The following is a 21,303-nucleotide window of genomic DNA, read 5'->3' on the forward strand; positions in this document are numbered from 1 at the left end:
CAGAAAAAGTCCCATACTTCATCAGCTTCACCAACTGCCCACGTTAGTCATCTCTGGGAATTTGAAGACCTGAGAATTGCTCGTTTCTTCCAGTCTAACATTTAGTCTCAGAGTATATCACGCGATTTGCTATCATCACTGTCATCCTTGATACCCTCCCAGAAAGATCGGGGACTATCCACCCAAAAGCCTTTGTTTTCTTTAGTGAATATTTAATCAATTATCCAAAAATTAGTGCAAGCTCTTTTTGAGTATATTTAAATTCAGCCTGTGGACATAACAAGTTTAATCCATTAATATCTCACATAAGAAGTACACCTAATTTTGTTTATCATGTGTTTTCCTCTAATTTCTGAAATCTCAGAATTTAATGAATAAATCTAAATCCAATTTAACCATGATTTTACAGATTTTAATTCCTTAAACAGCATTACTCTTTAGAGGTCAGAGTCCTCTAAAATTTATCTTTCTTATTACTACATCCCTAACCTCCTGATTGTTGGAAAGTCATACTCTTGACCCAATTAGGCGTCAGCTGAAGAAATTATCTCTTGGGTCTCAACCAGTATAATTCGGACCAAGTGAGAAATACCTCAAAGCTAATTAAAGGCCATATCATAAAATTCCTTCTGTCTGCAGTACATAGAAATTATCAAAAATGTTTCAAAACAAATACACTCTTACAGGGTATTTGCTGTCTCATTTGTTAAACTATTTGGGTCTTGCCATCCTCAAATCCCCTTCCGTCCAAAAATGTCTTGGGTTTTTCTACCTCTTAAAGTTTTTGCCCATCTCTCCTATTCATAGCCAGATTTCTTGAAAAAGTAATCTAAACCTGTATTATCACCCGCATTCATTCCTTAACCATATGCAATTCAGCCTGCCCAGACCACTCTATTGAAAATATTTATAGTCTCTTTAAACAACCATGATATACTGTCCTAAAAAATTAGTACATGTTTTTATTCAAAACTTACATAGAAGTTTCAATGAATAGTAATTCCACCAATGCAGAGCTAACCATTTCTAATGTTTTGGTCTCTTCCTTTCCAGTCTCTTTCTTGATACATACAGGTAAATAAATTAATTCCTAGAGTCCCATGCAGCCAATAACCACAAGTAATTGAAAATAATGCCAATCTTTACTTGCTTCTCCTGGAAACGTTAAAAAGTATCCATTATACAACCCACAGTGACACTTAAAAATCCATTTTCACCAGTTTTACTGCCTCCGGCTGTCTCCCTAAAGTCCTCTCTCTCCTCACCTCTCACCTTCCCCGGGTTCCTTGTGCCTTGTCACCACTGGTTTCTGGCTTGCCTCTTCCTTCCCCTACCCTCAGCCTCTAGAAAATGACAGCTGCAGTGTAGAACGGCATCCCCTTTTCCTAGGAGACACACACACACACACACACACACAACACTGATCTCCATGGTGAATCATGGACTCCAGTGAGAATGAGTGAGTCAGCATTTTTCCGTAGAGAGCAGGAGAAGGAAGGGGAAGAAGTTGTCAATACTCTGATATTAGTGCTTAAAAAAACAGTTACGTACATATTTACTGTAATTAAGATCATGCTGTAATTCAGTTTTAATTGTTTTTTTAATTTAAACATCGCATTTTCTGCCTTGTTTCCATGTCTTTTTAAATAATTTTTAATTCTGTATTGTAATCCAATATACTGAATGTTTATAAAACAACTCCTCTATTGTCAGGTTTTTTTTTTTCCATTTTTACTATCATAAACCATCCACAGCTAAATACAGTCTTTTCCTCCTCAACATCCCAAAGCACAGAACAGTTGACTTCCCCCTTTTCCTTCTGAATCCCTTCGCTTTCTGGGTTCCATAACATTGTGTGACTCCTACCCTTGCAGAACAAGCCTTCTCCAAGGTCCTGAACTAGACTGTTCTCTCCCCCCTCGTCTCCATCTCCCTCCTGGGAAAGGGGGACATACTTACTCTCTCCTCCCCTTCCTTATTATCTTTCTCACCCTCTTCTTTTCTTCTCTTTCTAATCCCCCCATCTTCCCCTTCCCCTCTGTGTCAGTTTTCTAGGGCTGCAATAACAAAAACAGACTGAGTGTCTTAAACAACAAAGATTTATTTTCTCACCATTCTGGATTTCGAGATCAAAGTGTCAGCAGGGTTAGTTTCATCTGAGGCCTCTCTCGCTGGCTAGTAGATGGTGGTTTTCTCTCTGTGTCTCCAGATCATCTTCCCCATGCAAGTGTCTGTATCCAATCTCCTTTTCTTATAAGGACACCATCATATTGGATTAGGACCCGCCCCAACAACCTCATTTTAACTTAATTAGTTTTGTGAAGATTCTGTCTCTAAATACAGTCACATCCTGAGGTACTGGGGGTAAGGACTTCAACATATGATAGGACACCATCATATTGGATTAGGACCCGCCCCAACAACCTCATTTTAACTTAATTAGTTTTATGAAGATTCTGTCTCTAAATACAGTCACATCCTGAGGTACTGGGGGTAAGGACTTCAACATATGATTTTGGGGGAAGGAGACACAATCCAGTCCAGAATACTCTCCCTCTGCTTTTTCTCCCTTTCCTTCCAAATGCAAGTGTCAGCTACTGATTCCCACTTTTGTTCGATTCTCTCTGCCTTAGAGATGAAGGGTTAGTTGTTGTTGATAAGAAATAGTCAAGTAGGATGAGCTAAGAGGAGAAACTCCTTGAGCAACAGAGGATTTTTTAGCCCACTTTGCTTCTCACCTGCCCCTGCCTTCTCCCCCACCCCAATATACAGATATGCATACCTCAGCAGGTATGGTTATAGAGGCCTAGCTTTACCCAACATAACTTTAGCCCAAAGCTGGGTATAGCCTCACAGGCCACACTGCAGGAAGTCAGTCCTGCTGCCCTTGGGTTTGGAAGCCACAGTAGGGCTGCCTTTGCTGTGGAAATCTCATTTACAGCCTATCATCCATTTTACTTCCCTCTTGTCATCTTCTGCATCTCCCAGATTTTACTTTTTAAAAATCTATGAATATCATTCATTTCCATGACATTAATTGTTATCTCTCTGCAATGTTTTACAAGTCTCTCCTCCAACTTTAAAACCCACATTGGATGTTGTCGTGCACATGTCACAATTCAACATGTTCCAAATTGAAGTCAACATAATCCCACCCAAACTGTCTTCTCTCCCTGGCTTTTCTATGCCTGTTACTGGCACAGCCATTCTTTCACACACCCAGGTTTGAATGCTTAGAGTCATCTTTGAGAACTTCTTGTCCTTTTCACTCTACATTGAATCTGGTGCCAAGTCCATAGAATGAGGATTCCCAAAGTGTGTGTAAGAGTTACCAGGGAGACTCCCAAGACAGAAAATCAAGAGCCTGATTCACTCTCATAGGCTTTCAAACCTTTCACTTCCTTCCGTGTCCACTATCTACCAGGCACACTAGAGACATCATCATTCCAGAACAATATCTACCTGGAATTTCTTCTTCCCTCACAGATATCCACTCATCCAAATCCTGCTTATAATTTTTGTTTGTTCGTTCGTTTGTTTTGGGTGGCTCGCTGATACCGAAATGGAATCCTGGAGCTTGGTGTTATCAGTACCACACTGTAACCAACTGAGTTAATGGGCCAACCTTCACCCATAATTTAAGACTCATTTTAAATACCACTTTTTGCATTGAATCCTTTCAATATTTCTTAAAATATTTGAGAGTAGGATCTATGTCTCTATCATCTTCATTTGATTTGCAGGACCCACCACATGCCTTCTTCCAAATAGTAGAATTGCTGAATTTACTCCTGGATAGCTCACATCCCATCATCCTATAAATAGACTATATTGCATTTCCCTAAATGCATTCACTGGTATTTGCCAGCATTGCAGTGCACAATGCCCTGTTCAGCCCTTTTTGGACAGCTTGCTCACTCTTTTTACTATAAATAGACTATATTGCATTTCCCTAAATGCATTCACTGGTATTTGCCAGCATTGCAGTACACAATGCCCTGTTCAGCCCTTTTTGGACAGCTTGCTCACTCTTTTTACAGTACATTCCCATAAGCTTACATTTCACTTCTTGGAAAGACATTGGAACTATCTACAAACCAGATGATTTCATTACTTGTATCTCTTATTTCCCATGTATAAGAATGCTGAATAAGCCCTGTACTAGGACTTATTCCTGAGGAAACATTCCCATGTATATTTCTCTTCCAAAGTCATTTCCACTTATCCATTTCCTTGTTTTCCTATCGGGAAGTGTCCACACTTCCAGGGTCTTCTGTAATGGATTCCCTGAGACCAGAGACTATGTCCTGTTCATTTCCAGCACCTAGCATAAAATCTGGCACACAGAGAGGTTCAATAAATATTGTCTGAATGAATTAGTATAAAGGGACTGGACAAGATTGCTGATTCTGAAGGACCTGGCAGGGTGAGGGTTCCAAGTCAGACTAGCCCAGGGTGACTCAATACTGCAGGAGGAGTAAATAAGGGTCAGATTGGAAGACCAAGTACAAGATCATTAAAAAGAGTCAACGCCTGGGTTCAGGAGTCAAGGAAGGAGATCAAGAATAGTTTAGGAAGCAGATCAAGACAGGCTTTGATCAAAGGCTCAGGGTGTAGGTTGATAAGAGAGGCTGATAGAATGTTGGCATCGCTTCTTCGTAGAGATCATTTATCTGCTCTAAACCATCTTATTTCTAAAATGGAGATAATGATAATCATAAGAGCCCCAGAAAGTTGCTGTGAGAATTAAATGTCATGTAACAAATATTTATTGACTACTATGTTCCATGCTCTAATCTAGGTGCTGAGCAATGACTATAAAGCCCTTAGTTTACATTCAAGGGCAAGGCCATATGGGAATTCAGGTCTCTATCCATAATGGCTCAATATTTTGTAGCCTCATAAAAGTCTTCTGAATGTCTAAATAAATTACAGGGATTTGGATCCTCCTTACCTTTGCTCTTGCCTATTCCCTCAGAAAACTCCCTGGATCAATCAAAGCCTGATTTCTCTCCTCATAAATCATGCTGCCTTATTTCCTAAAATTTCTAAGTTTGCTGAAAAATTCAGTGAGCCACAGTTTCATTTTATTCACCTTTATTTTCCTTAGTCTGAACTGAAACTCACACTACCAATTACCCTAGACCTCTCCCAGCCATCGCTGCTGTTAACAATTACTTATGTATTATGATCACTATTTCCCCTACAAGTTACTTCAAAATTCTTGGATGGTACTAACTTCTAATTATATCTCTACCTCTACTTAGCCAGTGTTGTTGGGAGCATCCAATTCATTCAATCTTAGTTGAGTACACAGCAATTTTGGAGGGAATCTCACTAAATCAAAGAATCTCTGTGTTGAAAGGAATACTCAGATCATCGAGTCTAACTTCCAGTCTTCTAACTCTGGAAATAATGAAGTCAATTCTCTGTTATTTCCTTTTCATCTCTGAGCATAAATTTTAAACCCGATCATTAAATGTTGCCACCAATTCTCTGTATTCTTCCTTTGATAATCTTAAAGAATTTTTAATTCTAATTTTGGACACCCGTGAAGATGCCTTTCAAATTATTTTTGACCACCACATTTCTAGTAAGAAAAAGTTTATTTTCCAATATAATTTGCAGAATACAGCTGCAAAATATGTGAAGCAATGATAGAAATGAAAGGATAAATAGACAAATTCATAATTATAGTTGGAAACTTTGACACCTCTCTCAATAGTTGATAAAACGGGCCGGCCCGGTGGCGCACTGGAGAGTGCGCCGCTTGGGAGTGCAGCGGCACTCCCGCCGAGGGTTCGGATCCCATGTGGAGACCGGTTCCCGCTCACTGGCTGAGTGCGGTGCGGGCGCAACACCGAGGGTTGCGATCCTGTTACCGGTCAGTAAAAAAGACAAAAAGGAAAAAAAAATAGTTGATAAAACAACTAAACAGAAATTCAGAAAGGATATAGGAGTTATGATTTTGCACATGTATGAAGAACTGATTTACATTTTGGAAATAATCTTTGGACTTTTAGAAACATTTGTCAACTTGCTAGCTATTGCCTCAATGTTGTTTTGACTTCCAAAGATCTCAATGCATTTGCTTTAGTCTTGTTCTTTGAAATATTAACAATGTTTTCAGTGCCTTATAATTATTCATCCATTCAATCATTCAACAAATATTTATTAATGCCTACTACAGCCAAGACATTTGCATTGGGTATTACAAATGATTTCATTGTTTTTGAAATGTTTAATAATTGAATTATGTATAGGGAGAGCTATTTAGCAATAATATATAAATGAATAAAATAAGCTATTAAAAAGTTGTAAAACTATATTAGTTTGATCAGGCTGCCATAACAAAATACCATAGACTGGATGGCTTTAACAACAGAAATTTATTATCTCAAAGTTCTTGAGACCAGAAGTCCCAGATCAAGGTGCCAGCAGGGTTGATGTCTGGTGAGGACTTTCCCTTTGGTTTGCAGGTGGCCACATTTTGACTGCATCCTCACATGGCCTTTCCTCTGAGTGCATGTGGACAGGGAAAGAGAGCTCTTCCTCTTCTTATAAGGCGACCAATCCTATATGATTAGGGCCTCACACTTCTGACCTCATTTAACCCTTAATCGCCTCCTAAAGGCTCTATCTCCAAATACAGTCACATTGCAGGTTAGGGCTTCAACACCGTGGGGTCTTTATTATCACTCATGGTATAGCCCTTGTACAATCTGAATACAGACTCTGTACAATCTGCTGCCGTCAGACCCAACAGATAGTTCTCTCCCTATATCCTCTCTGCCATTAGATGAGAATAATTTTTTGCAATAGAGAAGGTTCATCAGGGTCATCACTTTATCTGGGATGTGGGCCCTATTGAAGCCATGCTCCCCACATCATCATATGGTTGCCTTTCCATTCACCACCCCATGACCTCTCCTCATGACTTGAGGGCTGATGTGCTGCAGACCTAGAAAAACTGACCAGCAACCCTGGCCAATTCATCAGCCTCTCTGGATCAGTCTTCCCCACTCACAGAAGAAGAACATCTTCTCTGGGGACCAGGACTTTATTTCTATTACAACAGGTATTTTAATTTCAGGCAGATGTACAAAGGTGTTGTCCCAGTGCAACTAACCAGGCAGAAATTCTCTTGCTAGTGGGATTTCTCTCTTCTCTCTTTCCTTTTTTCTTTCTTTTCCAGTTTTCTTTCCTTTTATCTCTTTTCTTGCTCTCTTTCTCCCCCTTAGATTTGTAAATCTTTAGACTTGTATTATTTAAACATCCCTGATGTTTGATAACTGGCACCGTTACTGCCACATCTGGCCCAAGATGCCACAATTTAGTTGACTGATTGATTGGTTGAATGACTGGTTGACTAGGTGGACTTTTCTGAGCATAACGCTTGGATCACCAATACAAGAATCCCAGAATCTATGGGTTGCATATGCCGATTCTTAAACCCTAGCTGCGCATTAGAAGAGTATTTATAAAATACTCATGCCTGGGCCCCACCTTCACAGATTCTGATTTAATCTGCTCTTGATCTCAGAGGCTCTCCAGGTGATTCTCGTGAGTGGCCAGGGTTGAGAATCTCTAGATAGAGCTAAAAGGCTGCCCAGGCAACCATAGATCTGATACTTAAATCCCTTCCATTGGGAAATCTAGAATGGTGACTTTTTGTGTGTGGGTGTGTGTGACTTTTTTTTTAAGACGTTCATATTAACATGAAATTGTACATAATGATCCTTAATAACTTTTACTATTTTATATTGTTACTTATATACTACTTATCACTTCATTGTTTTTAGTTTGTTGTGACATTTTTCTCTTTTCCTGGTCTGATCTTCTAGAAAAATGTACATCATTTTACTAGTATTTTCAAAGGATCCATTTTAGTTTTCTTTTACATATTTGTTTTGTTTTGTTTTTAATTTATTGACGACTTATAATCATACTATTTATGGGGTACAAAGTGATGTTTGTGTGTTTTTGTTTGTTTGTTTGTTTTTGATGACTCTTTTTGAAACTAAGATTCTAGGTAGTATTATCCTCCAGACAATCTTCTTGGGTACACAAACTCTACACTGCTGCTATAGAGAGAAACAGCAGGTAATGGTTAGTAGTAGATTAGAATCTCCCCTCAAAAATCCAGCAGTGCTTAGCTGTGGCCCTTCCTGATGTCAGGGCAATATCCTCCTAGGTCAGTGCTTCTCAATTGGGGGAAATTTGTCCCCCAAATGTCATTTGGCAATGTCTAGAGACATTTTTAGTTGTTATAACTTAGGGGAATGCAAACTGGCATCTAGTGGGTAGAGGTCAGGGGTGCTGCTAACATTCTACAATACACAGCACAGCCCCCACAACAAAAAATTATCTGGCACAAAATGTCAATAGTGCCAAGTTTGGGACCCTAGGTCCTTGCTCTCAGCTCCCCCCTGTTTCCCTAGGAGACAGCATCCTTAATAGAATTCATCCTAAAGCATTTTATTCTTTCTGAAGCATGGTTTCAACACTGTTTTTCAAATCAACATTTTACATCCTTTTTAAGTAGTCTCAGAATGTGATTGTCCTGCTTTGCTTCTAAGAAATGTAGGCTGCTGCCTGACTGTATATGTCAGAGAGGCAGAATCATCCCAGCACCACCTTTTCCACTTGCTGCTTCCTGTCCCTCTAGCTGCCCCTCTGAAATACAGAATGAGCTGAGCCTGTGGCCTGATGGGGGGCCTTGCCTAGCCCACCTTGACCAGGCACCACAGCCAATGGAACCTGCCTTCTGGGTGCAGGTCACTCCATGAGATGTGTCCTGAGGCTGCTGGGCTTATCCGTTGCCAGCCAGGCTGGGTCAGGTCTGCTGCCAAGTTGATCAAGCAGTGCTGGGCTGACACTTCAAGTCGGGCCTGAACCTACTGATTCTTCTCCCCACTTCCTTAGATCATTTCATTATTAAATTAAAGATTGTTGTGATTTAAACTGAACCGTCAGGCAGCCTGGGGACAAATGCGGGGTTTGGTAAAGAAACTGAATTCCGTACTGCATTTACCAAATCCAGTCTCAGCTGGGTGCTTTTTCTTTCTCTTAAGGAAATAATTTAAATCTCCAAGGGCTGGAAGTAGAAGTAGAACCTTCGCCTGCAGTGTCAGGAGCCCACACAGAGAGGCTGGCAAGCCAGGAAAGGGAGCTGATTATAAATAGCATGAAAAGTGGCATCAGTCAAAACTCACTGATGTGCCTGAGCAAAATGTTAAAAGAAACAAATAGCTCTGAAAGAGGAAGCAATGATTTTTTTATTTTTATAATTTAAAGTGCTAAGGAACAAAGGCAGTTTATATTCACATAGGTTTAAACACACACACACACATATGCACTCACAACATGCACACACACCATCAGAGCCCCTTTAAGGAAATGATGGATAATCATTAATTTTAAAATAACAAAATCACAAGCAGTCAGAGCTTCACAGAGGGAGCAGCTGTCCTTTTCCTTTTGTGTAATTGAGGTAATTTATTTAGAAGGGCTATGGCTTCCTCTTGTGAAATAATTTTCCAGTATGTGTATTTTTTTTTTTTCCAGCTTCGATGGAAACCATTTGAGATTCCAAAAGCATCTCAGAAGAAAGTGGACTTTGTGAGCGTAAGTCAGTTCTAGCCACACCTTCCCACTGCTCATCTCTCTTATGTGGTGAGGGCTCCAACTATCTGCAGGCTGAACACCAAGCAGAAGCAGCCTCATAGGGAGGCAGCAGAGACAGAACCACGCGCGTGTGCTCTGGGGATGGTCAAGGGTGTCTTATCTACATGAGGATGTCACGTGGCCCCTGACAGCAAAGGGCACTCATGAGCTATTGACATCTCAGAAAAGCCAATGGAAATTGAACATTTTTCTACCTCAAGCTCCTCTGCTTTTGGCTAGAACAGGGAATCTTAACCTTTTTGCTCCATGGACCCCTTTAATAGTCTGGTGATGCCTATGTTTTTAAGTTGTAAAAAATAAATTACATAAAATTACAAAGAAGGCAACTATATTGAAATACAGTGATAAAAATATTTTTTAAAACAAACTTGGTTTGGTTTATAGTCATACATACGCTTCGTTGTTAACGTAAGTTGTGAGATCTATGGAAGAATCTAATAACTATGGTATGAGCATAAACGATATTTTGAAATATCTGTAACAACTATAATGTGATATAAATATGTCCATGATTTCTATCATTGACAAAGCTACAGGCAAGGCACTTCTAATACTGCTGTGGTTTGTTGCTTACATTCATTTTAATTAAATTTCATTCAGAGGTTAGTAAAAATAAATATACAATTTTTCCCATTCAAGTTTCTGGACCTTCTGAAATGGATGCCTGGGCTAGAATCAACTCAGGGTGGCAACTCTAGTTAGTATGATGCTGTTTGGAAGCTCTGCTTGGTGGCTACAGTCCTGGGAGTACTGGAATACCTCTGCCAGAGCAAGGAGTGTGTGGGGGAAGAGATGGGGAGAGATCATACATACAAGGAGATGGGGCTCAAAGAGACCAGCTGAGGGTTCTGCAGACCAACCTCAGTTCATGGCTTACTTAGGGACAGTCTAGGTGCCTAGCCATAAACCAAATTGTTTGAATCATCTTGAAGTCCTTATCCTTATTAAGTGTGCCAAACCTGGTGCAGATTCACTTAAATAGTCCCCAAACTTGCAAATTAAGTTAAAATACAAAAAGAAATGCCCTCATTCCTGTGTGAGTTAAGGATATGGAGGAGCAGAGTTCTCTCTTTTTGGGCTCTCCATCTGCAGGTTTGGGGCTGAGGGCTGTTCTGGGAAGGCCCATGTGTTAAGGTTTCTTGTGCTGTGAATTATCTGGTCACGTATCAGAGAGAATTACAGTCAATCAAAATGTGTTCCTCTGCCATTTTCTGGAGAGACTAGGCCAACCCTACTCATAAGCAAAGAGCTGCCCACCTGCTAGGGTATATGAAAGGGGCATTATCTAGCCCCTCATGCTGCAACCTTCCTTTTAAGCCTTCCAGATGCCTGATATTACCTCCAACAGAATCTTTCCTTCGGCTTGATCCTAAGCATCAAACTGATAAGAGACAAGTAATGAATTGATGCTCTGTACGTTCATCTAAAGTAGCCATTAAGACGATCCAGATTTAGCCCATGGCTGGCAACTAGAGTGAGCCACAACTTATCAAACATAAGTCAGTAAATTCCAGGCTCCCCAGAGGCAGCCTGGATCCCAAATGTCCCATTGGTCTCAAGGGAAGACCCTGGTAGGACCTTGCCTCATAACCCTCAGGGATCACTGGGAGGGCTGCCTCTTGGGCACTATTCACATTTACCTTTCCCTCTCCCGCGGGTCTCTCCCAGGGCCTGCACACCTTGTGTGGAGCTGGAGACATCAAGTCTAACAATGGGCTTGCTGTCCACATTTTTCTCTGCAATACCTCCATGGGGAACAGGTAAGTGGCTCAGTGCTAGGGCAGGACATCCCCATTCCCCAAGGGCTATTGGCCAGAGGGTGAAGGCCAGGTCTCCCTCTTGTAAAGTCACACGTGCAGGTACGTTGTTGTTTTCATTATTGTTTTTCCCTCAGAGTAATATCGATACATATTTATTGATGATGATAATAAATTAGCATTTCTATCTTGACTGACTCCCAAACCATGAACAAGAATGTCACATAACAATGCAAACCAAAAAGGGAGGATAGGGCCCTGGAATGCAGGAATAGTTCAAGAGGCATTTTGAGTTTAATTTCTTAAGTTCCACAGGGCAGTTCTTGAGTCCAAAGTCATACTGCATGAGCCACCATCAGGGCCACCTGTTGATGGCAGGTCAAGCTAACAGACTTTGGCTTCAGCTAATAGCATTGTGTAAGCTTAAAGTTTCTAAGTAGAGCAACTTATATACTAACTTTTTCAATTAAAAAATACATAGATGGAATTCTTGCCTTTTCTTTGAGAAGCAGTATATGATAGTGGTTTTACACACTACGTCTGGAACCAGACCATTCGTGTCCAAAGCCCACTCTACTTTTCCTGGCTGAGTGCACTTGTGCGAGCCATTTAATTTCTCTGAGCCATGAATCAGGGCCAACATCACAGCCCTACAACACCCCCTAATAACCCATCTCCCCTCTCTCCACTTGAGCTACATTGGCTTTCATTCATTTCTTTCAACCTGCCACGTGCCCTCTTGCCTCAGAGCATTTGCACATGTTGTTCCTTCTCCTGAAATGTTCTCTCCCCTTCCCAAACCCTTGCCTAGATAAGGGTTCCTATCTCAGGTTAAATGTGTCTCTTCTTAAGAAAAGCTTTTGCTAACTCCTCAAACTAGATCCAGGTCCCTATTCGTTCATTCCCCTAAACTTGACTTTCATAGCATTATTACAGTTTGCAATAATATGGTTCTATAATTATTCGATTGCTGTCTGACTTCCTATTAGACTCTAAACTCTACAAGAGCAAAGCCTGGGTCATTTTGCTCACCATTTTATACCCAACACTCAGCCTGGTACATAGCAGGCACTAAACAATAATTTGTGGAATTAATTAATTTGTCTAGATAGTGTTAAAACTGAAAATCACAGGAATTACTTTATATGTTTCAGATGCTTTTACAATTCAGATGGGGACTTCTTGATTGGTGAGTTCCAAATGTTTCAAACCCCTTTACTGTTAATTGCTCCCTAGCCATAAACTGCTTTTTAATTTTATACACATTATTTTTCTTCATCCTACAATTTGTGTTATTTCAGTTAGTGCAATCTATAGACTGAGGTCTAGAAGCCACTAGTGGTCTGGAAATGATTCCTAGTGAACCTCAAAGCCCCTACTTTATTTGCTGGTCTCTCTGACTGTGCCCATCTCTTCTGGGCCTTTCTGGTGTGGGAGATCTGGGCAGCTGAAAAGAAATGAAGAGGAACACCAACATATGATTAACTTAAGATAACTCCACTTGCTTTCAAATTCACCCAAGAAAAGCCCATCTGTTACTAATAACTGCAATTTAAATACAAATTTTCATGAGATCATCTGAAATGTAATTCTATCAGAGATTGGTGTGGTCTGGCCATTTTATTTGATGGCTTTGGTATCGATATTTTGAAGTCAACGTTTTGGTGTATTTATTAGACATGCAAATGCCAACTTCCCACTGGAATTATCAGAAATGGGTAATTTTCCATCCTATTTCTGCCACCCTTTTTGATCAGTTCACAAAATTGTGCACATACAAGCTCCTTACCTGGCAACCAAAAAAAGGGGAGTCATTTTTTATTCACATTTCTCTAGGTAGTAAAATAACTAACCTTAGTTGTCAGAATATACATTTTCCCAGAAGCGACTCAATAAAGCTCTTTTCATTGTGAATGAAGAAGCAAATGCAGCCCTTAAGCCCATACTCTTCATGGAAATGGTTCTCACATGAAAAGGGCCACTCACCACTGCCCTGTCTTTTTCTGTCAGTTCCCCAGCAAGGGAAGCTTCTCATTTACACCGAGTTTGGCAAGATGCTTGTGCAGCCCAATGAGATCTGCGTCATTCAGGTTGGTGATGTGTCGTCTTCTCCCCACCTCTCACTAATTTAGGAGCAATCAGATGTTTCAGCTGCTGCTATTTCTAACTCTAGAATTTTTCTGTCACGTCTGGGCAAGGGGAGGGAGTTGAATTACACAGAAGGCTCCATGTGCAGAAGGGTAAGCAGGGTTGGGTGCCTGCTTTGTTTTAATTCAGCACACAATCACAAAGCAAAGAGCCCTTGTCACTTCACTTTACTAAATATTCAGACGCTCTGGATAAGGCTCTGTTCCCATTGATGGAGGTGGGGGCAGTGGAGGTACTTTTATTTTTAATTTGGCTAAGTCTGTTCTCTCTGGATCTAATGAGAGATTAGACTAGAATTGGCTTGGGTCACAGATGTGATTAGGATTAAGTTTTTCTTTCTAACTCATCTTTGATCTGGTCACCTCTCAAACTTAGTTCAACAAACAATAGCTTTACTTTGCATGTGGGACTGGCTGTGGCTCTGGGAAGTTTCTTTATGGCTACAGGTATGATTTGAAGGGTGCACCAGTGTCTGTTTCCCATTCCAGAGAGGAATGCGGTTCAGCATAGATGTCTTCGAGGAAACCAGGGGCTACATCCTGGAGGTCTACGGTGTCCACTTTGAGTTACCTGACCTGGGACCCATTGGTAAATCTTCACTACAAGCCCCTAAGCCATGCTTGAGAAACAAGACACAAATAATTGCATGAAAGTTAAACATCCTTCTACCCTCACTATCTCACTCAATCTTCAACTTTCCTCTCTTAGACAACTTCTTCTCCAGACCACGTATCTTCTCATAAAATACATGCGAACAGAAAACAACCCAAACCAACCCATTATAAGTCTGTCTAGACTGTACATAGACCAATAGATATAAAGACAGTATGTAATATATTTCTGGTTATATGGTGTACGCTGTAAAGGATGTAGAAGTTTGGATTACTGTGGGCCACAGTCACCAGAAACAGCTTCACAGAAGGGATGAAATTTGACTAATTCTTGATGGAAATTTGAGAGGTAAAGAGTGAAGGGAACAGTTTTGCAAAAGCATACAAGTGGGAATGAGTTTTGGGAATAGGATGGAGATCGTTTTCTTAAGTCAATGGGGTGTGTGTAGACAGTAAAGTGGGGAAAGCCATAAAAATGGCTGTGGCCCTATTCCTATGAAAAGGGGGAACAGACTGACATCCCACATTCTTACCGAGCACAATCTACAAGATCCACACACTTAACAGTCAAAAAAGGTACATCACTCAGTGCTATGAAGGAGCTAGAAACCACAGCCCTGTGAGGCAGATTGAAACTTTCAAAGTGAACCGAGGTCCCCCCACTCCCCACTCTTCTGGCAAGCTGGAGGCAGGAGATGCAGGAGAGAAGGGAAGGCGTCAGGAGGGGCCGTTCTCAAAACCACTCCAGGAGTGAGAGGAGTGATGGGGAAATTTTGCCCTTGGTTTCACCTTTGGCCACAACTCCCAGTTCTTCCCTTCTTTGTCAACAGCTTTTTAGAGCAAAACAGGGACAGGCTAGCATGTGCCTTCTGGTCACTCCCCTGGGGGATCCAAATATTCCAAGGAAGGTGGGAGGCAGCAGAGAGGCAGCTGGAGCCATGGTGGCCGTCTGTCATCCGCTCACCGCCCACTCTTCCCACTTTGCTCTGGCTTCCTGCTGCTCTGCAAGTCGGCATAGCCTCCAGGTTCCGTGGAACATGTACCCTCTGGAAAATATATATAATTTACTAACCAGCTGGGGGCTTATTTTTTTTAACCCTAGGAGCTGGAAATGATAAAACACTCCCCAGGTCTCTCCTCTCAGAGTTAAATTAGGTTTTTGCACTTATGGTTTTCATATTTGGTCTTTTGATCTATTTTCTTTTTCTGGAGGGAACACTCGCTCCTAAGCAAAGGTAAGCAGGCAAGTTCTGAACACTTTATCCCTGAGCGGCAGACAGACTTTTTCAGGCTAGAGAGCAGTTTTCGAATAAAACTGTGGATTTTGCTCTGAGTTCTGAGTTCTGTCTAAGGAGCAGAAGCATGCCTGGGGCAACAGCAGTTAACCCCTCCTATCTGAGATCAAGGACTATAGATGAGTTTTGTAGTCATTACGGTTTCCTTGGAGAGAAAAAGGTCTGGTATCTGCTGTCAGATCTTCTCTTTTCCTCTTTTCTAGTCTCTTCCTCTCCTCCCTTCCCCTCACCCATAGTGATGAGATAAATGCGTGTAAAATGTTTTGTTAATTAACCACAGTCATGCCACAACTTTAGCAGGTGATGTTGCTTTTGATAATGATGATTTCTGTGATTTTTTTTCTGACAAAATTCCTTGGGTCCTCCTAAAAAAATACCAGACTGGGAATCCAGTGAGTCTTTGAGTAATGGAAGCAATTTGTGGAGTGGCTCTTGACATAAAAGAAAGCCTTTCTCTTTGTGCAACCACGGACATCTTTCCAATGTGATTGCTGAAGTATCTACAAGACTTTCGGGTTACTGTGTTCCAGGAGCCAATGGCTTGGCCAATCCTCGTGATTTCTTGATACCCGTTGCCTGGTATGAAGATCGCCAAGTTCCAGGTGGTTACACTGTGATTAATAAATACCAGGGCAAGCTGTATGCTGCCAAACAGGTAAAGTAAGAGAGTTGGTAGGCAGGGGAGAGAACGAACAGTTATTGAGCACCTACGAATTGACAAGGCCAGTGTTAGGCACTTTACATATACCCTTTTATCTTTACCACACCACTAAGATACCACAAGTCAGGTACTATTTGCCTTATTTATAGTCATGAAAACAGGCCAGATAGTGATAAATAACTTACCAATGTTATATTAAGTGGCAGAACCAGCATTCAAGTCCATATCTCTTTGATTCCAAAGATTGTGCTCTTTCCCTCTTTCCGGTTACCATGCAATGAAAATTGTGGCAATATTTAGGTCTCTGTAAATTGTGCAGAAAACATAATATATAGGCAGTGTAATATGTTCTGTAAAAAAAAAAATGAGTTAGCAAGCAGATCAGCCAAGGTTTATGTTCTCCAATGACTGCCATATTTCAGATACAAGCAATGATTAATACAAAACAAGTAGTATTCAGTTAATTAGCTTGGCTCTGTTTATACCACCAGCCTGGTAAATTCAGGACATAAGCAAAGGCACACATAATAATAAAAGTAATAATAATGACATAATATGTAATCTATATTATCTTACTATATATTATTATTTAATATACTGATATGTATAATCTATTAGAATCAAATACTTATGTAATAAAAAGGACTCAAAGATCTCTTCTGTTTACCTTTTTTAAAAATTTTTTTTATTGAATCCTAATTGATTATACATATTTTTGGGGTTCAATGTTGACATATGTTGATCAAATCAATAATACTAGTATGTATATTGTTACAAGTTAAAAATTTTTTTTATTGAATCCTAATTGATTATACATATTTTGGGGGTTCAATGTTGACATATGTTGATCAAATCAATAATACTAGTATGTATATTGTTACAAGTCATACTTACTCTTTATGACCCTTGTACAATCTCTCCCCATCCCCCTCTCCTTCCCCCCTTCCCCCTCTAATTACCCTAGATTTCTTCTCTCCCTCTGAAAGAGTAATGGTTACGCTGTTGGTTTGTTGTCTAGATGATCTGTCCAATGCTGAGTTCAGGTCCCCTGATATTATTGTAGAGTAGATTTTTCTTCTGTCACTCGGAATGAGCTTTGTGGAGAGAGACATCCTCTTCTTTGGTTTCTGCTAGTGACTCTCCTTGTGTCAGTGCACTCCAGTGGCTGGCGGACCATCTGCATGGTGGTTGTGGTGTCTAGATGCTTTTGCGGCAGCCATGGTTATTGTGGTGGCTGTCGTGGGCCACCCACGTGGAGGTGATGATTTTGGCATGCTCCTTACCTCATTGGTGGTGGCACTGGCATTGTGCCTGGTTGTAGGAGGAGGGTCCAGTCCCTTGTTCCATGCCTCTGGACCCCAAGTTGGCCCCATGGCACTGGCAGTGTGCCTGGTTGTGGACAGAGGGTTCGGTCCCCGACTCCATACCTCTAGATCCTGGGCAAGCCCCGTGGCACTGGCAGTGTGTCTACCAGAAAGGCTTGGTAGCCCAGGGGACTTCTGGTCCTTCTAGGTGTTATTGGTGTTCTTTGGTGAAATGAGACCTTTACTAGTTAATATCAAACTTTGTCTCTGGTTGTGAGCACTCTGTTTTTTCTTTCAGTTCTGTGTTGGATTATTGGCTGTTCCCACCACTTAACCTCTGCACTGGAACTAATTTGTTGTCCTTTGCTTCCTTCTAAAGTGGGGGAACTTCCTGTGGGAACCAGTACTTGAGCTCTGTGGTTGAGCTAAATTGCTGCTTTGCTGTTGATTCCCCAGGGAAGGCTTTTTGTGCAGCTTAGGTTTAAATGGTTGACTTCATAGGACTTCGGGGTTTCGTGAAATCCAATGCACCTGGGTTGTGTAGAAACACTGGTCTGGGCCTGAGTCTTTTCATCAAACTGCCCCCCCCTGCAGTTCTATATTCCTGACCAGTCTTCACTGAGTGGTCCTATGCTGTTTGGGGGGCAGATCAGCTATCCTTGCTGTGCCCCAGTGTTCTTCCCATGGGCCCGTCTCCCCCACCACCTCTGTTCCAAACACTTCCCATGGGATGGGCCCTGCACTGGTCCCTTGTGATGACTCACTGGCCTCTGAGTGGCTCCTTTTTTTCAGTTGTTGTGGCTCATTGCTCCTATGTGGGCCCATGGAAACCCTATTAGTGGTCTTGCTGGCCTGGGGGCCACCAAGGCCCTCTTCTCCCCTGCCGTCTCCAAGCAACTTCATCTGTGCGCTCAGAAGATCCAGCCTGGACATGGCCAGTGCTCAAAATGGTCGAAGAGGTTTCTTCTTTCTCTCATCGTGGCTTCTCCCACCTTCATGAACTCCTTAGGTCTCTCCTCTTCTCTCCCTGAGCTCTAGCGGCCCCAGCTTGGCTGTCATTGCTTTTTAATAGTTGTAAATTAGTTGATTTGTGTTTTACCATTATTTATTTGCTTTATTTTGTCTGTTTGACTTATTGCTTATATTTGCCAAGGCATGTTATTTTCCTTGGACAACATCTACAGGTCACACGACCTAACAGAGGCCAACCAGTTTGTCACTTAAAATTAACCTCTGTGGCAGACATAGTCATCCTTATATTCTCTGGGTGGGAGTTTCTCAAAATGTGGTTCAGGGACTATTTGCATCAGAAAGTCTTAGGGAAGCTTGTTTAAAATGCAAATCCTTTGATATTACTCTAGTCTGGCAAAAATGATAGCCTCTGGGGATGAGGTATGGAAATCCACATTCATTTTAAGCATGTTCCCAAGATTATTTTTTACGTACAGTTGATAGGGAGCCACCATTCTAGAAGCAGCCAGCAGCTCCTCTAGAAAGGTTTCCACTTTCCAAGGGGAACCTGTGCTGGTTATTCTCTGTGTGAGCCCCAGCTGATCCACTTTCCCTTGATCACGATCGGTGCCCTGGGAGGCTGACCTGTATGGACTGTATCACCCAGGCCCTCTAGACAGGTGGCTTCTGGTTGGGATCAACCCACAGGAAACTGGAGGGCAGGAGGAAAGACAAGTTGGGGTATTTCTTTCCCTGCTTCCTCGATGTTTGGGACTGTGTTTCTGGCAGTAGCTGCATCCCCCCAGGACCTCAGTTTCTGTTGGGTAGCTCCAGCGGAGCTCTGGAGCCAGTTCATACTGACTTGCAGGAACTGATACGCACACCTCTCCCCAACTCTGTGTTCCATGCCATCTTGTTTATAGCTCACAAATGATCATGGTGGGAGTATTTACACTCCAGAAACCAGCCAGCACTGTAAGTCAGAGCTTTTTATTTTTTTCCAGAGTTCTAGTTGTTAAATATTTACCAGCATACCACTGGTCTGCTCCCTTCTTCATGGTTCTAGCTCTTGCTAAAGTCCTATAACAATATTTCCTTCTCTTGTTCCACATGCCTAGGAATGCTATGTCTTTTCACTACTGCTAGGCCCAGATACCTCAACATTTTTAGTCATTCCACTTAACCCTAACCACACCTCTGTGAGTAGTCCCTTCATTAAAGTCTTTAGAGCATTCTGATTGGACTCTATTTCCCAAATAGACCCATAGCTGCAGTGGGGACCACCTTACTATAGCAGAACACTGCTCCCCTCCTGCTCCAGGACAGGATCAAGAAGCATCACCTTAGGATTGTTCTGAAATCTCAAGTCCTTGGGGTTGAAACTCTCAGTGGGCTTGCCCCCTCTCCTGTACTCACCAGCCCAGGCACTATGTTTATTGTAAGCTCCCCTAGGCAGCAATTACCTGGAGAACCATCACAGCAAGTGCCCTCTGCACAGGAAACAGAAGGTAGGCCAGATTGTTTGAGAATTGCTGGCATCTGCACTTTCCCAGTTACGTTAAAAATTGTTAAAAAGGCACTACTTGGAGAATGTGCTGTGCTTCTGCTGCACATGTGAGCAGAAAGCAGCTGCAGCCTATGAACTGGAAAAATAGTGGCTAAGTGAGGGGCTGGTAGAACGTGTGTGAAGCCACCACATAATGATTCAGGGTTATACTTCTCCCAAAGGGTGGTATAATCAATTGAGAACAAAATCAAATTAAAAAAAAAAAAGAGTCATGCCCGGTACATTTTGTGGGATCACAGCTACAAAAGCTTTAGATGCTAAGATCATCCTTTCCTGCTTTTTGTGATTAGGATTTCTCCCCCTTCAATGTTGTGGCCTGGCACGGGAACTATACGCCCTACAAGTACAACCTGGAGAACTTCATGGTCATCAACTCGGTGGCTTTTGACCACGCCGTAAGTTGGGACCATCTTAGGTCCTATGGATGAGGCAAGCCTTGGGTGGGAGGGGTCCGCAGTGGATCTCTGGCTTTCACAAACTTAACATTTCTAGTGTCACCCTTGGAAGCCCTACATACAGTCATTTGTCCTTTGGAGAAGGAGTAAATAACAGCTAACGAGGGAGTCAGGCCAGAACTCGACATTCCATTCACCTATGAGCACGGCTTAGTTTTCTACAGAGTATTCACAATAACTCTCATAGATGGGTAAAAACTTAGTTTTTTTGTGGGAAATTTACCTCCACCTCCCCCTGCTCCAAACAAAACAAAACAAAACAAAAAACTGCTGATGTTAGTGATGGAGTGAGGAGAAGAGAACGTTTATGGCTTTGGAGAGACCTCTGTTCTTCTCACAAACCTCGAGTCTACTCTGCTTGCTCAGGCTGCCTGCCCCAGTGCCTCCTCTCAGCTGTTTTTGGCAGTGGTGGAGCAGACAAGCATTTTCTAAAGTTACTAATAATGTTTAGTGCTTGAATTTAAACCAAAGAAATTCTACAGTGTGAACTCAGTCATATTTTTCACTCAATTAGGGGGCCACAAATAGGTACCTGGTCTACAGTTTGGTCCCCAAGGCCCCACATTCTTGATAAAGTGCTAGTTCTGAGATCCTGGGGGAAAGTTCATTTTGCAGCCTCGTTCATAATAGATTAACTTAACCCACGAGCTGGAGGGATAATTAGAGCGGAAGCCAGAGAACCAGAGACAGAAGGATTACTCTGAGCCAGTTCAGCCTGTCTCTGGGGTGACAGAACCACCTTTCTGAACAGCAGCAACTCTTAATAAAACGAAAGGGGAAAAGAAAAGTGAGGTGCCAAGCCCAAAACAGCATGATAAAGGGTCCAGAGATACACTGATGAAGCTTTATTTGAGCCATACTACCTTT

At 41.7% G+C, this 21,303-nt stretch overlaps 1 protein-coding gene across 1 annotated transcript in view; it reads left to right on the forward strand.

The window, feature by feature from the left end:
* HGD (homogentisate 1,2-dioxygenase) overlaps nucleotides 1–21,303 on the forward strand; it is a 48,027-nt gene that overhangs the window by 14,793 nt on the left and 11,931 nt on the right. Inside the window, exons 5-11 of the mRNA XM_008579857.1 lie at nucleotides 9,568–9,627; nucleotides 11,356–11,447; nucleotides 12,599–12,633; nucleotides 13,455–13,534; nucleotides 14,081–14,180; nucleotides 16,029–16,153; nucleotides 20,272–20,376. Coding sequence (XP_008578079.1) covers nucleotides 9,568–9,627; nucleotides 11,356–11,447; nucleotides 12,599–12,633; nucleotides 13,455–13,534; nucleotides 14,081–14,180; nucleotides 16,029–16,153; nucleotides 20,272–20,376 — 597 coding nt within the window. The remainder of the gene's footprint in view (nucleotides 1–9,567; nucleotides 9,628–11,355; nucleotides 11,448–12,598; nucleotides 12,634–13,454; nucleotides 13,535–14,080; nucleotides 14,181–16,028; nucleotides 16,154–20,271; nucleotides 20,377–21,303) is intronic.

This window comes from Galeopterus variegatus, unplaced genomic scaffold (assembly GCF_000696425.1).
Source record: "Galeopterus variegatus unplaced genomic scaffold, G_variegatus-3.0.2 Scaffold1968, whole genome shotgun sequence".
NCBI classification, from domain to species: domain Eukaryota; kingdom Metazoa; phylum Chordata; class Mammalia; order Dermoptera; family Cynocephalidae; genus Galeopterus; species Galeopterus variegatus.